The 15,939-nt window shown below is 44.4% G+C and overlaps 1 protein-coding gene across 10 annotated transcripts in view; it reads left to right on the forward strand.

Annotated features, from left to right (window-relative positions):
• NTM (neurotrimin) overlaps positions 1-15,939 on the forward strand; it is a 973,658-nt gene that overhangs the window by 777,568 nt on the left and 180,151 nt on the right. For all 10 annotated transcript variants that reach the window (XM_019037288.4, XM_055356411.2, XM_019037289.4 and 7 more), the window contains one exon: positions 416-648. In XM_019037288.4, coding sequence (XP_018892833.1) covers positions 416-648 — 233 coding nt within the window. The remainder of the gene's footprint in view (positions 1-415; positions 649-15,939) is intronic.

Genomic DNA, 15,939 nt, shown 5'->3' on the forward strand with positions numbered 1-15,939 from the left:
AAAGATTCTTCATAGGGTTATTATAAGTATTGAATGACTTAGTGCACCCTAAACACCTAGACATAACTATGAAGGATTATCATCACCCAAATCCTTGAGCAAAGGGAGAACTGGTAGTATTCGAAGTATCCAGCCATCCTGGGCATGCAAGGTACCTCTAGGTTATAACTGAGATCTTATTTGAAGTGGTTCTGTGCTCAAGTGGTTTGAGAAGCTCTGAGCAACATTCTGAGGCTGTAATCCCATAAGGCCTTTGCTGTGTTCCAGAAAAGTCCACCCCTGACAAATCAAAGGAAATGTATGTGTTGGGGGAAGGGAGAAAGACAAGATATTCTAGCCTTGCCATGAGGACCTCCCTCTGATGGCTGCTGTCATCTCTCAGACCCTTGACGTACCTGTCTGGTCTTCCCTTCAGGTGCACTATTGACAACCGGGTCACCCGGGTGGCCTGGCTAAACCGCAGCACCATCCTCTATGCTGGGAATGACAAGTGGTGCCTGGATCCTCGCGTGGTCCTTCTGAGCAACACCCAAACGCAGTACAGCATCGAGATCCAGAACGTGGATGTGTATGACGAGGGCCCTTACACCTGCTCGGTGCAGACAGACAACCACCCAAAGACCTCTAGGGTCCACCTCATTGTGCAAGGTAGGTGGGCGGGGCTTGGCGGGGAGATCTGGCTGGCCAGCCTGGAAAGCCTTCGGGTAAAGGTTTGTTCTCTGATCGTCAACAGAGATGAGTTATCCTTGTTCTATGCATCTTGGGTCCAGGGCACATTTCTGGTTGTCATTTTGCAGTTAGAAGCTAAATTTTCCAGTCATTTTCATTGAGTGGAACTAGGAATTGTTTTCTTCATTTTTGTTCCAATAATATATTTTCTCAGGAAATTATCTTGTAATTATTGCTCTTCTTGGCTTTTTTCTCCCCTACGTTTTAGTTAGTTTTTTTTGTTTGTTTTTTGTTTTTTTTTTGTTTTTTAGATTTCATCCAATTCCAAGACTGTGTTATGTTTAAAACCAGACTTTTAATGCACTTTTGGAAGTACATGTATGCCATGCCCCCCTCCAGCCTTGAACGAAAGCAGAGCCAACAAGGATGCACTGGGCACTGCCCTCAGCTGCATCCTTCACAAGCACCTGCTTGTTTCCAGCTCACTTGCGCCTCCTCTCCTCTCCCAGCCAGGGGTTTTGGATGCCATTTCTCCCATATAATACTGGTGTCTGATTCTCCCTGTTTTGATTCCATCCCAACTCTCCTGGCCTTCTTCTCCTCCCCTGACTCCTAGTTCATGAGGCCTTGTATGTTTGCGTGTGTGTGTGTGTGTGTGTGTGTGTGTGTGTGTGTGTGTGAGAGAGAGAGAGAGAGAGAGAGAGAGAGAGAGAGAGAATATGTGTGTTGGTTCTGCTCTCTTAGACCCTGGGAATGGAGCTCACCTCTTCCCACAAGGCAGAACCAGTCCTGGGGCATTCAGACAACACTTAACCCAGTTGAAGGATTCCTAGTTAGTGAGCAAGAGCTGGCATCACACTTGGCCACTTTCTGGCTGTGAGACCTTAATCAAGTTATTACCGTGTCTCAGGGTTCTCTTTCTGTAAAGGGGGTCAACGTGAGGATTGAATTGTACACGTACCGACATAGAAAACACGTAGAAGAGGGCCTGGCACATACAAGTGCTATTTCAGTGTTAGCTATGGAGCTTTCTTTTCTTTTCTTCTTTTTTAGGACTTTTGTAATTTTTAAATTTTTTGAGCATCTTTTACAGTGGGCCAAATATCTTATTTTGTGATGTCAGCAGTATAGTCCCTGAGCAGCGGCATGCCAGATCCAGTGCTGGAGCCCTTTCCCAGGCTGATCCCGAGGCCCTTTCAACCAGGGACGTGTAGCTCCAGGGTGACAAACTCCTCTCCTAGGGGCTCCTTCCACCAGTCCCCTTGTCACTGTGTTCAAGAAAAGGGTAAAGAACTATGGGATGATTGGTTAGAGACAGAATAGGAAGGAAGACAGCTTGAGAAGGAAGAACTGCAGTGAGCTGGAAGAAGGAAGGGGAGGCCCGCTGTTTGACAGTAGGGGAAGGCGGAACTTGGGTCGTGATCAGCACTGTTGAGTGAGGCAGGGTGAGCAGGACTGAGAGGAGGACACATGAGAACAAGGTGATGCTGGACCTGGCTGTGGGCAGAGCGTATGCCAGGGGACATGGGAATCCTTGATGCTGTGGCCCAAGTTTGGTCATGCCAAGTTTTTATTGTATTTTGCTTACTCTTTCTTCCCCAAAGGAAATTACAATGGCTGTTTAAAAAATGATTCTATGAGTACTTTTTGAACTGATGCATGCAAACAGCAATTTTAAAGAAAATAGAATTGCATAGATGGTATCAGAGTGTATTACAAAGAGTGGAGTAGGTATTGCCATGTGAGATTTTTGTTTCAGTTTGTGTACATTTTTTAATGTAAAATACGTTTTTTATTGTGGATAGGGAGGCCAAAAATGCTTGAGAATCTCCACTCTGTGGGGAGGGCTGGTGAATGCCCCGGTGCCACCATCTGCATACTCTACCAGGTGGTGTTTTGGAAGCTATTGCTCAGCCCCCCTCCTGTCCTGCCCCAACCCCTGCACACTTAGTGTTGAGAAAAGAATGCCTAGCATTGACAATGAGAGACTGGGAACTAGGAACTATTAGAGACATTTGCTTTAGGAAGCAGGGCCTCATGGAACTGGAAAGTGGAAGGAATTGTGAAAAGTGCTAATGTCTCCTTGAAAACTGGATCATATTTTTGTCATTTTCTTTGTTCAGCCACTCCCACTCACACACACCCCCACACCTCTGCCCTGAACACCTCGCAGAATGCCTGATACAAAGTGAACATTTAATAAATGCTTATTGAAGCAAATGGCTAGAATTAGAGCCAGGTGATCTTATATGGGCTCCAAGAGAGACGGCTGGGTGTTTGTGGGGGTGAGATGATGGGAGGGGGTGAGAGGATGGAGTCTACATCAATCTTCACTCACGTCCAAGCTAATGGAAAATGTCTAATCCCTGGCTAGGTGTTTACATCTGTGACTTGGCTAGGTGCCCTCTTCGCATGACACACCACCTCAAGTATTGGAATCTCATCTTGGGCTAATTTTCGAATGCCGATGGGTGTATTGATCTGGAAACAAGCTGGGTTGAAAAAGGCGTTGGTCTCGTACACAGACTCAGCCCAAGCTAATCCGCTGTCGATATGCCTGGACTGAGTATTATCGACACTTTAATGAATAGAGGACCATAGTTGTTTCAGAGCCAAACTGACCCCCTCTTCAAAGTGATCAGACAAACTAAATAGAGCCAGACTCTTGTGTTTCCGTATTGGAAAGAGGATGCACCGCCATCCTGGATTACAAAAAAAAAAAAAAAAAAAAAAAAAGGGAAAGAAATATATTTATCTTGGGATCGTTTATTATACCAAACATAAACCCTAGTTCCCCTAGCAGAAGCTGACTCTCTGGATTTGAAGTTGTTATTCAGCCCTGAGCTTCTGGAATAAAAGTTGGGCATATTAGGTTTTCAAAATGGTGTTATGATCATTTAAAAAAAGAAATAAAAACAGCAACAACAAAAAGGAACTAAATTGATATTCTGCCTGTGAGTATGTGTATTTATGTATGTGTAGTCACCTTCATATCTAAATAAATCCACGCAGAAGGAAGGTAATGGCATCTCACAGCATTGCACAAGCTGCTTCAGGTCTGGGGTATGTCTTTCCCCTTACTGTCAAATATCCCATCTACCCCCTAGTTCTCTGTACTGGATTTTCTTCCCCTGTGGTTCTGATCCAATATGGTTATTTCTTGCAGACAGCCATGAGGCCAAGGCGACCACATGGAGCAAATTTCTGGGGCAAGCTAGGAGCAAAGGGCATCCTGGGGGAGGAGGGTGACCCTGGAGCCAGTGTAGGAGGGAGATGGAGGGGAAGGCAGCAGAAAGGAGGAGACAAGAGAACTGAGCCAAGTAGCTACTTGCCAGGGTGGCTATTTTAAATTAAATTTAAATTAGCTACAACCAAACAACATTTAAAATTTACTTCTTCAGTCACGCTAGCCACACTGCAGTGCTTCCATAGTCATGCAAGACTTCTGTTCCCTTGTGTTCATTTTGCATTACTATAAAGGAATGCCTGAGGCTGGTAATTCACACACATAAAAAAGAGGTTTATTTGGCTCATGGTTCTGCAGCCTGTACAAGAAGCACAGCGCCAACATTTGCATCTGGAGAGGGCCTCAGAATGCTTCTATTCGTGACATGGCGTGAAGGGGACTCAGTATATGCAGAATTGCATGGTGAGAGAAAAAGCCAGAGACAGCAGGGACGGTGCCAGGCTCTTTTTTACCACCAGCTTTCGAGAAAGCTAATAGAGCAAGAACTCACTTGCCCCACCCCCTGCATTTATCTATTTATGCTCCATCCCCATGGCCAGACATCTCCCATTAGGCCGCCACCTCCAATTTTGGAATCAAGTTTCCACATAAGATCTACAGGAACAAATACCCAAACTACTGCACTCCTGTGTTGAACAGTGCAGAGAGAGAACATTTGTATGAACTTCCATTGTAAAAAGCTTTATTGGGTAGTGCTATAAGGGGTTACCATTATGGATCAGCAGGTGTTAAAGCTAGAATGGCTTTCCATGGCTTGAAGGGCTAGGTATATTGTGGAAAGGAGAGTGAAATTTTGGAAAGAGGATGGAAATTTTAAAAAGATGGTGCTCTTTTAAAAACAAGAGAGAATTGTTGAAAAAGATGGAGTAATGGATTTCCTAGGTTAGCTTCAATTGTTTAAAAAGATGGAGTAATGGAGTTCCTAGGTTAGCTTAGACAGAGAAGAGTCTGGAGTCCAAAGATGTACCTGTAGGAGAGTAGGCGGAGTTCGAGGGTTGGTTAAGTGTGAGCATGGGGGTGATGACTCCACCAGGACACTGAGATTTCTACCTGTGAGCTCAGGGGAGATGAATACTAACATGTCTAAAGATCACGTGGCAAAACTGATTCATCAGCAGAGGGGAATGAGTTCAGATACCTGGATTTCTTGACTTTGAGATGCCTTGAATACTCCCTTCAAATGTGAAATGTAAGAAATACCACCCGTGGATTTGCATGTCCTGAACATAATCTTTTTGTCCAGAGTAGGGGAGATTCATCTAAAATTTATTAACATTTAGGTCTAATGATTTCCATCTCTTTGACCTTAGGGTTTTTTGCTTAATAAACATAATTAATAAGTGGTTCTCTCTGGAGTCTAGCTGAATATTTTATTCCTTTCACCCTCTTAATCCTGCTACCAAACCAAGCATATTGTACATCTGAAAAAGCCATACTACTGTCTCCATTGTTCCTTTGGACAAGGTTACATCTTGGAAAACAGAGTGGATAAAACACTCAGAGGGAATGAATTGTTTGCCAAATTAAGGGCAGCTTGAGAAGACATCTAAAAGGCCCCGTCTGTGTTTCTAAGAACCCATGAATGGTGGTAGAGCAAAAGTGTGCCATGGTTGTGCGCAGAGTGTTAAGAAAGGTCCTCCTTATCCAAGTATGGAAAACTGACTTCTCCGCTTTGACTGGTGTACCTGCAGGAATTCACTCTCACTTAGAGACACATTTGCATGACAGAGAACAGTAGAATACAGTGCTTATAAAAACAGGGATATTAGTGTAATAAAAAATGTTAAAAAAGCTTTTAGCCTCTTTATCAGTTTTCCAGGCCCTATCTAGGTTTCTCTTTTGTCACTGGAGTATCTAATCAGCCCCTCCCTTTTGTTTGGTAAAATGAGTTTTCCTATTTCTTGCTGGGCAGAATTAATCTGAAAATCCCTGCTATTGTTTGATAGTTAATTACCTGCCTTTGGAGTCAAACAGCTCCGAAGCTCAGGTAAAGAAGGGAAACATAAATGTCTATGGAATAGGGCAGGAATGAGGGAAAGAAGCCAGGACATTCTGTTCACTTCGTGTGTTAAACTAATTCCAGAGAGAAAGGGACTAGACTAGGGAGACACCCAGCCCAGGCAGTGACTTGCAAATAATGGAAGTATGGCCACATCAGCCCCTCATTTACCTTTGATTGTCTCCCTGTTTCTGACTCTCTCTCGTACCCACTTGATATATACAACCGTGTTTCTTTCCAATCCTGAATAATTAGTTGACCTTGTCAAGCAAAAGCTCATTATTATGATTCAGAGAACAGGAACAATAACTTTTAATTTCTAGGTAGCTACACCCTAGAGACCCCTCCCCACTCTGAATCTGAACTGAAGGAAATTTGAAACACAAAATATCAAAGGAAATAATGTGACCCAATCCTTACTTTGAAAGCAAAGCTTTCTGCCTCTCCAGACATGTCACCCAGAAAGCACCATGCCCTTCTGGCAGGACAAGGCTCCCGGAGAGCTCTGCAGATCTTTGCACCAACACTTCCCATTCAAGCGAGTCTATGGTAGAGGAAAACATCATGATCCAATTCGAAATAGACTGAAGTCACCTTCTGAGAACATCTGTGTTCTCCAGATGTCAGTAGCCCTGTGTGACAGATAGTGGGGGCATACTGATCATCCCAAACTGCTTTCCAATGACCTCTCTTTTTCCTGTCCCATTCAAGAAATAGATGAAAATGTATATTTGGTCTGGTCATAAGACTGTGCGTCTAAATTTGATAGAACTTTGAAAAAGTCAGGAAATTAAATTCCACTATAAAATTGGAGCTCTCCTCAAAGCACCCCGGAGAATGACAAGGAAGTAGGGCATTTTACCTGAAATTGATGTACACTATCTAGACAGCATGCAGATGAGGCAACTCTGTTCTATCTGGTGAGTTTTAAAATTTCTTGAAGCAGTTACAACGGAGGGACAAAAATTGACAGAAAGGCTAGAGCACATTTCAGTAAACTCACCTGAAGCATCATCTGTCTGCTAAGCCAAGTAGGGCAAAATGTAAAGACTAAAGTAATCTCAGCAAAATGCCAGAGGAAAAGTCATATTCGTTGAATAATGGCATTTTCTTTTCCTTTTGGTATGGCTGGGAAGGGGTCCTCATGTTCTCTACAGAGTTTGGAAAACTTGGCGTCTTTTGCAGAAGAGTGGATAAAAATAGGGTCCCCTGTTCTAGCCTTTCACACCCACTCATTGAGAATGGAGCAGAAAGTTTAGATGACCCTTATGGCTTTACAGCAAGCACTTACAGAAGTCAGGCAACATCTCTCCAGGTAAGCAGTTAGGGCTCCCATGGGAAAGTCTGTAAGCAGCCACTGAGTTCTTACCCCTTAGGTGCTTTTCCACAGGGAGTCTTGGCTGCTTCTGAGCGGCCTCAGAGTCTAACACCATAGGATTGAGAAACATGGCTCTGATTCCTTCTGGATCTTGATTCTTTCTGCAGCTTCCAAGTGAGAAATGTCATTTATTTTGGGGAAAGGACAAACACCAGATCCTGAATAATCAGCTTTTTCAAGATGTATGCCTTTAGACTCCCATTCCCATATGAGAGTGCTGATTTATTCAAGCTGCACTTGAAGAAAATCTTCTTAATTAAGGGTTGGATGAGGTCTCTTTATGGTCTCATGACCCAACACTACAGATCTGTCTAATCCTATAATATATCCAAAATTTTCCTCATTACCGTATTCCTAATGGTTTCAGAAGGTCACCCATACAGAGTGTGTATACAGCAATATCAAGAGCAGCTGACTTGGATGCCATCACTGTTAGGAGAAGATTCTTAGACACTCAAAAGACCCAAAGATTCTGGTTGTTCCTCTCTTCTTAATAAAATTAAAATGCGTAGCTTCTTAGGACATAGGGAGTAGTTGATGAGAAAGGTTTCTGTCCATCTGTTGTCAGATCGAAGACACTCTACTGACCCTGTTGAATTCCATTTAACAGTATTTTGAAGCCAGGTCCTGGGGACACAAAGATTCAGACAGACCTCCTGCCCTGTCCAGCAGAGGAGACCACTATACTAACAAATATCTGTCTTATAAGGTAACAGGGATTAGGATGTTTGAGGGTATAAATGCTATGAATACATTGAAATAGAGTAATTGAATTTACCTGCAAGATTAGACAAAACTACAAAGTTATATTTCATGAGGGTCTTCAATGGGCAGTAGAGTTTTTTAGGGGATCTGAGAGGAAATGGCATCCCAAACAGGAGCAATCATGTGTGCAAAGCTTGGAAGGCTGAACGTGTATGTTGTGTTGGAGGAAGAGTGAGGACGCTAATGTGGTCACAGGGCAGAGTTCCTGGGGTGAAATCACTCAATATATGGCTAGAAAGGTAGGCTGCATCTCAGTTTCAGGTGGAACCAGATAGGCTTCCAATAGGCTTGTTTTTTTCTGGTTGTCCTGCTAGAATGCTACTTTCTTTCACAAGGAAGTGCACATTAGATTGTTTTGACAATGGACAAATACTCAAAAGATTATCAGTGGAAAAGAACATGACAAACACCTAAGTCAATAAATCTTGGGTAGAAAGGAGATATATTGGAAGGAAAGAATATATCCAATCCCAACTGGTTCTATGCCTCTTGCATGGTTAAGACACAAAGGGGAAAGATTGCCAAAGACTTTTCTACCAACACGTCAATTTTCAAAATCTCTCCAATGTATGTCTTACATTTGAATTTGTAATAATGATTCTTCTTCCATAGTATAGTAAGGTGCATCTCTTTGTGTCCTAGCAAATAGAGGGTGTGGTACTGGGTTTTGTGCTGTCATGGTGATGATCATGGCAGAGAGGGTGAGGATGCTGCCGAGGATGAATGACAGCTGCAAGAAGCAGTCCCCAGCCCTCAGGTCCTCAGCAGCCTCCTACCTGAGAGTCCTCATACAAATGAGAAGACTTCCTGTTTCTGATATCTCCAGGCTAATTTAGGCTTTGAGGTGTCACCACTTGGAGTATATGTTAAGACATATTCCTGTTGAATGTCGCCTGCAGTAAATAATTGTCTAACATTGGTATGAAATCTAATTGGCTTCCGCTAGAGCTTGGCTCAGCAGAGGAATTCACTCCTGGAGTTTTTGGAGCACCACACTTTGCTTTTGAGAGATCTTCATTTCATGTTATTTGAGAAAGAATTTATTGATGCAAAATCAGGGCAGTTTAATTTGGTGGCATGTTTTCTTTATGTCTCAATTATATATTCATGTCTTTGTGGTAAACTCAGCTGGTGGGGGGATTAAGAATTCAAAATAGAGGATTTTCACTTGGCAAGTAGTGCTTTCTACTGTGATTAATTGGGAGTCTGCACAATGAACCCAGTGTTGGCTCCGTTGGGGATTTAATAGCTTAGTAGAAAGAAGTACATTTCAGGATTTAAGAGTTTTGGGTTACAGTCTGAATTTTGATAATTACCTGGAAAAATGATCTCCTTGTTTTAGTTATTCCAGATTAGATATTCCCAATTAGATACCTTTTATAGAAGTGTTTTTGTGTCCCATAATTCGATTTGGAGAAGGGTGTCAAGTAGGTGCAGGGAAGCAGAAGAGCACCTCTCATTGTTGTGATCATCCACCAGCCCTAAAGACTTCCAGGTGCTTATATCCATTTGTCTTTTTCTGTCTTCTTTCTATGGATGCAATCCTCTAGATGGGGAATGCACACATGTCCTGCTGCTGATATGGGTCCCTGTTCCCAGAAACCTGTCTGGATCGCATCCTGTTTCTCCAGCCTCAGCCGCCTCCGCGGAGCTCTATTGCTCCTGGCTTTCTGGCCTTCTGACCTGGTGCTCTTCCTCAGCTCTCTTGCCACCATCTCCTGTGTTCTCACAATTTTGTTTGGGCACGTTTTATGGTGTTCTTATCGTCCTAAAACCTGGATTTCACAGAGGGGACCTGTGTGCTAACACTGTTCCTCATTCTGAGATCTAGGCTGGCCAAGCCATTTCTTCCTACTCTGAGAAAGAAAGATGAGAAATTTTGATTATTTTCTCTTTCACACATAAACCATCATATGTCAAGTCCTGAAATTGAGGTTGGAATGGATACAAAGATGGATGAGATGGGTCCCTACAATGGGGACGTGCAAAGGGGTGGGGTGCAGGTAGGCTGTGTAGGGGCAGCAGCTCTCACAGCCACTGGAGAGTCCCTGGGCTGAGAGCGATGGCTGCAAGCTTGGGAGCCAGGCTTTGCTGTCCCAGAAGGCCAAGAAAATAATAAAGTCTTTTGAAATTGAGTAATGTGGCGTTTCAGCTCCCGACTGTTAGAATGAAAATAGCAATTCTGCCGCACCCACTTTGCACCCCTCACCCTTCATTTCTGCACTTGTAGCCTGAGTGATCTTTTCAAACCAAATCTGGTGGTTCCTCAAGGACTTCTCTTTAGCCCAAGAGAGCCAGTTCCTTATGAAGGAGTTGATAGTCCTGGAGGCCAGGCTCCAGGGGACCTCTGCTCCTGGTTCATGCCATGTCCTGCCTCACTATTTTCCTTCTAGTGTATTTTTTCTTGTTATTTCTGGTCACAGGCCCTTTGAACATTCCCTTCCCTCTTCCTGGAATTCTCTTTTGCTTTTCACCCAGTCGGTCCTATTTATCCTTCAGACTTTGACTCAAATGCCATTTCCATAGAGAACTTTCCCAGACCTGCTAACCACTGCCACTCCCACCTCTGCCAGGAGCTAGAGCCTTGCCCTTCTTCCTGCTTTTTGCCACAGTTAAAATGTGGCATTTGTCTGTGTGATTGATTGATTATGTCATTTTTTCTGAGGTCAGGGGGCCTGTATGCTTGTGCATTCTATCCCCAGTGCCTGGAATTTTATAGAGCTCAGGGACTATTTGTTGGATAATCTATCTGTAAAGTTTCTTTTTTATTATATTATAATTATTAAACAAAATGATTCTTTTTTTTCATTACTAGTTGTAGTAGGCTGAATAATGTCAAAACAAAGATTAGATTCTAATCCCTGGAACCAAAAATATACTTTGCATGGTAGAGTCTTTACAGATGAGATTAGTTTAAAGATTTGAGATAGGGAAATTGTCCTGGGCCCTAAATGCAATCACATAAATCTTTACGAAAGGGAGGCAGAGGAAGATTTGTTAGGAACTCACACAGAGGAGAAGGCAGTGTAAAGACGGGAGCAGAGGGATGTGAAGATGCTGACCCTCAGGGTTACAGTGATGTGGCCACAAGCCAAAGAACGCCCATAGCCAGCGGAAGCCGGGAGCACCAAAGAGCAGATATCTTTTGAGAGCCTCTGGAGGAATCACAGCCTTCCTGATACCCTGATTTCAGCCTAGTGAGAGTCATTTTTGGACGTCTCACCTCCAGAATCATCAAAGAATCAATTTCTCTTGTTTGTTAAGCCACGAAATCTATGGAAATGTGTTATAGAAAAAGGAAACAAATACACTGACCTTCAATGTTTTGAATCCTTAATGGATGGAAATAGGAAAAACAAAAATTGATATTTGAAATCTGCCCCAAATTTAGTCTTTGTCACTGTGAGAGATGAAGTAACACTCATCTTTTTCATTATTTCTTTTTAAAAAGAATCTCTTTGGAGATGCACCCTTGTCATGTAAATGCAATGAGGCATCAGCTTTTTGTCCTTGGGGTATCTACAGGAGCAGATGGAGTCATCCACATTTCAAAACTAAGATGATACTTTTTGATGTTGAAAATTTCTGTCCCAGGGGCCCTAGGGTATGGAAGCAGGGAGGGAAAGACACCTCTGCCAAATATGGTTTTAATGAGAGGAAACCATTGATGTTGCCTAGCATTAAGCTGTGAGATTTGGTTTGTGAATGTGGGACCAGAGTTGAAGATTAAAATCGCTAAACATTCTCTTGTTAACTGGGAGAGGGGCCTCGTATTTGTGTTTTATCTCCACTATGTGTCTCACAGGCATCTCAAACTGAAAATGTAAAACATAGATCTCTTGAATTCTAGCCTTCGTTCCTCACCGTCCTCTGACTCCAACCCTAAACCTGCTCCTCCTGGAGTCTTGCCATCTGGTAAATGGCAATTGCATTCTTCTAGTGGCTCGTGTGAAAGCTGCAGTCCGTCTTCACTGTTTTCCTTTTCCCGTCCTCTTCCTCAATCCTGAGCACGTCCTGCTAGATATTCTGAATTCGGAGGTTTATCCAGTCCTGCCTCTTCTGCCCTCTCCCAAGCTGCTGTTACCTTTGTCTGGAGTGTTCCACAGCTTTCTACCTAACTGGCCTGCTTTTTTCGTTCTTATTCCCTATCGTCTGTTCTCCATGCTCAGCGAAAGCATTTCTGTGCAGGCTTCGTTGTTCCTGATTTAGTCGCTTCCTGGCTCACCTAAAGTCTTTAACATCCCTACTGTGGCCTAAAAGGTCTTCCTTGGTCTGGCCACCAGTGTCTCTCTGGCTTCCCCTCCACGCACACTCCCTTTTTCTTACCCTGTCTCCACTACTTCCTGATATGCCTGTGGTACACCAAGGTGGCCTCCTGGCTTCCAGGCCTTACAGCTCCCTCTGCTGGTGCCCATGCCAGGTGTCCTTGGGGCTCTCTTCTTAAATCTCTGTTCAAGGTCACCTTAAGGCAGAGGCCTTCTTCACCACCTGCATAAAATAGCACTTCCAACCCCACATCATCACACCCTAGCACCTTTCTTGCCTTGTTTGTTCTTTATAAAGTAACTCACCTATTGGCATAATGGATATTTCCATGTTGGAGAGTGATAGCCTGTTTCACCCCCTCTAGAACATGTGTGCCATGATGGTGGGGCTTGATCTGGTATGTTCATTGTTGTGTTCCAAGTGCCTAGAACAGGGTCTGGTGCATAGTAGGCACTCTGTAAGCATTTGTCAAATAAATAAATAAATGAATGAATGAAAACAAAGGCCTGCCGTTAAGTGGACTTGATCATATTTTCTGTGTTTGCTCTCTCTTTGGTCAGGCGTGAGAGCATGAACTTCTCTGTTACTTCTATTAAAATGTTTTGGTCCGTCTAGTCTCAGACCAGGTGACATTCAGCCAAGTTTTGCAGTATGCATTTTCTTAGCAAGGTAAAGAATTGAACCAGATTGAAGGAACAACTCACACAGCAGGAAGGACTCTGAGAGACCAAAGATGAGTCACTCCAGGCCACTGCCTGGAAAGAAAACAGGAATGATAGAGGCGCACCACAGCCTGGATAGCAGGAGAGGGCCAGATCTCTGCCACCCCCAGGGTGTGGGTTTCACTGTGGAGGGGATGGGGAATTATAGGAAGGGTTGAACAGGGAAATTAAATGAGTTATATTTCAGAAAGATCTCTGGCATCAGAATGAAGGATGGATTGGAGGGGAGTTTTGCGGCAGGGAGACAGAGAGAAGGAAAACAAGGCTGAGATTGTATTATCCTGTGTTCCTGACCAGGAGACCCCCCTCTCTCCTTGAGGGGATGGACGAACAGGGCTTTAGAGCAGCCGATCCGTGGCCAGAGGGCACATATACAGGAAGAGTGGAAGGGGTCCCGTGGCCACATGGTTCCAGTTTTCCTGGATGATCCTATTCCTAAGAGACGCGTTTATTCTCCATGTGTGGTTGCTAAGGGAGTAAGTCAATGGAATTTAAAGTTTACACCTTTGTAAAAGTTTCAAGTTTATATATTTACAAATAAGGGAAAAAATGTGCCAGACTTTGTTTCTGTTTGGAATTCTGGGAATATGGCCTTTGGATTATGGACATGAAATCATGTCACCAACGGGAGATGCGGTTTGTGTGAACAAAGGGTAAAGCTTGAAATAAGATAGGATAAGACAGGATAAAGAACCAGGAGAGCCTTTTAAATAGGAGAAGCTATTTGAAAGCAGAAAGGAGAACAGGTTCAGAGGATACCAAAACCGGAGATATCACAGAATGTTTGTCTGACCACTCATTCCTGCTACCTGCCTTGGAATCTCTGGAGGAACTTCCCAGAAAAAAAAGAAGAGTGGAGACCACTCCACAGACCCACTGAACCTGAAGAGCCTAGGTGCAGGCGTGGGTGTGGGGGTAGAACTGGGAATCACAGGCTGGAGCCCAGCGAGCTAAGGCCAGAGGCACCCGAAGGTCAAATTGGGAACATTTCTTACATCAAATCCTAAATGAGGTTCATGCTGATTAGTAGGAACTGTGTCAAATAGGTGAGCAGGCGTGTTCCGGGTTTCTAATTACGATGTGGCTTTCATCTCCCTGAGCTTGTTGCTGCACTGTTGTTCAAATGAAAAATGGGAAACAGACATGAAGAAGAGCTGCTCCCCTAAGTGGGTCAGTGCAGGCTTCTTCCACCTTCTCCCACCTTGTTTTTCTAAAGAGTTACCTGGCTTTGTTCCCTCACTGATACTCACTGAGACATGGCAGCCATTCCTTTGCCCTCTTTGGACAGGGCAGCATGCTGCCCATTTGGGACTGGCAGTAGAATAGTCAAGAAATTCTTTTTACCTTTTTCTGGCATTCATATGGCAAATGAATTTTTCGTGCAAAAAAGCTTCCTGTGATTGAGTCAGTCTGGTCGCACAGGTGACAGCTAATGCACCAGGAAGTGTCCTCAAGGGTCAGCCTTGGCCACAGCAGTGCATGAAGCTCACGGTCTGGTGGGGAAGGGGAGCTGAAGCAGGCCCTTCACCCCTCTCCTACCAACACATGAAATGCCTGCCTCATCTTTCAGCCCAGGACCTGGTTGAAGAAAGATGCATATATAGCAATCATCTTTTCTTCCTTTTTTCACCCATCAAATATTCCATGAACATCTACTATGAGCCCTGGCATCACTCTACACTCAGGGTAGAACACGAATGCCCTAGTTACCCCCAAAGAAATAATATGTGGGCGGGTGACTGGAGAAGTCAGTAGCTCCTTATAATGTAGGGAGAGAGCTGGGCTGAATACCAGGGGCTATGCCAGCAGCCAGGGGAGGCCCCTGAAGAAGCCCAGGGACTTTGGACATGAAGTTTTGCCCAGCTGAGAGCTGAGGAGGATTAGCTGGGTAGCATCAGGAAGGTGAAACCTTCTGGACAAAAAATGACAAGTGCAGGATGGGGCACCGCTGAGGGCAGGGTCCCTGTAGAGAAGAAAAAAGCATCCCCCGCAGGGAGTGAGAGGAGGAGGGTGAGAGGAGAGACCCTAGAGGGGAGCCACGGCAGATGGCCCAGGGCCTGGAAAGCCCTGCTGGTGACTTCGGGATATTTCCTAAGGGCAAAAGGAGCCAAGTTAGGGGAAAGCAGACCCAATTCAGGAGAATTCCTCACTTGGTTTCAGTTTTGACAAGAGGGAATCTGGGAGCAATGCAGAGGCCAAAGGACCTCCATCGTTCACAGCTTTGTGGGATCCCCGCTTCCTTCTTGCCTGCCCAGGGCTCCCCAGCGGAGGTGAGGAGGAGTTGAGCTCCTGGTTTCATACTATTTGTGCTCCTCCAGTGAGGCTTCAGTTGTCGATGGATTCTCCCCCACTGGAGTGAGTGCAGCACCCTGTTTAGAAGATCGGCAGAATCAGCAGATGGACACCCTTCTTCCTTTCCATAGACAGTTCTCTTCTTTGCTATTTTCCACCTAGCTCTTGGAGGCTGTTTCTCATTTGGTCTTTCCAGCAGCTTTTTTTTTTTTTTTTTCCACAAAATGTTCTTTTTGTCATCTTCTGCCTGTCACCGTTTTTCATCCTTTTTTTCCTGTTCTTTTTCATGGTGTCCTATTTAACTCTCTTAGGCACGCTCTATCTGATACTCCCGTTCTCTCACGCATCGCCAACCCCGTTTTTCATGTTGACCTTCGGTTGCGGGCACTGTGCACCCGGGCTCATGCGCCCTCCAATTTCACATTTCCCACAGTCTTCTTCCCCCCAACTTTCTTTGCTTCCTTTCCTCTTCCCCTGGCGCCCCCTTGCCGGTTGCCATCCCTCTGTTTTACCCAGTGTCCGCTTTCTTCCCCGTGCGCAGCCCTGTGCACCCAGACTGCGATTCCCTCCTCCCGCAGCTGCGCCATCCCCGGACCCTTCT

The sequence above is a fragment of the Gorilla gorilla genome, chromosome 9 (genome assembly GCF_029281585.2).
Source record: "Gorilla gorilla gorilla isolate KB3781 chromosome 9, NHGRI_mGorGor1-v2.1_pri, whole genome shotgun sequence".
Classification (NCBI taxonomy): Eukaryota; Metazoa; Chordata; class Mammalia; order Primates; family Hominidae; genus Gorilla; species Gorilla gorilla.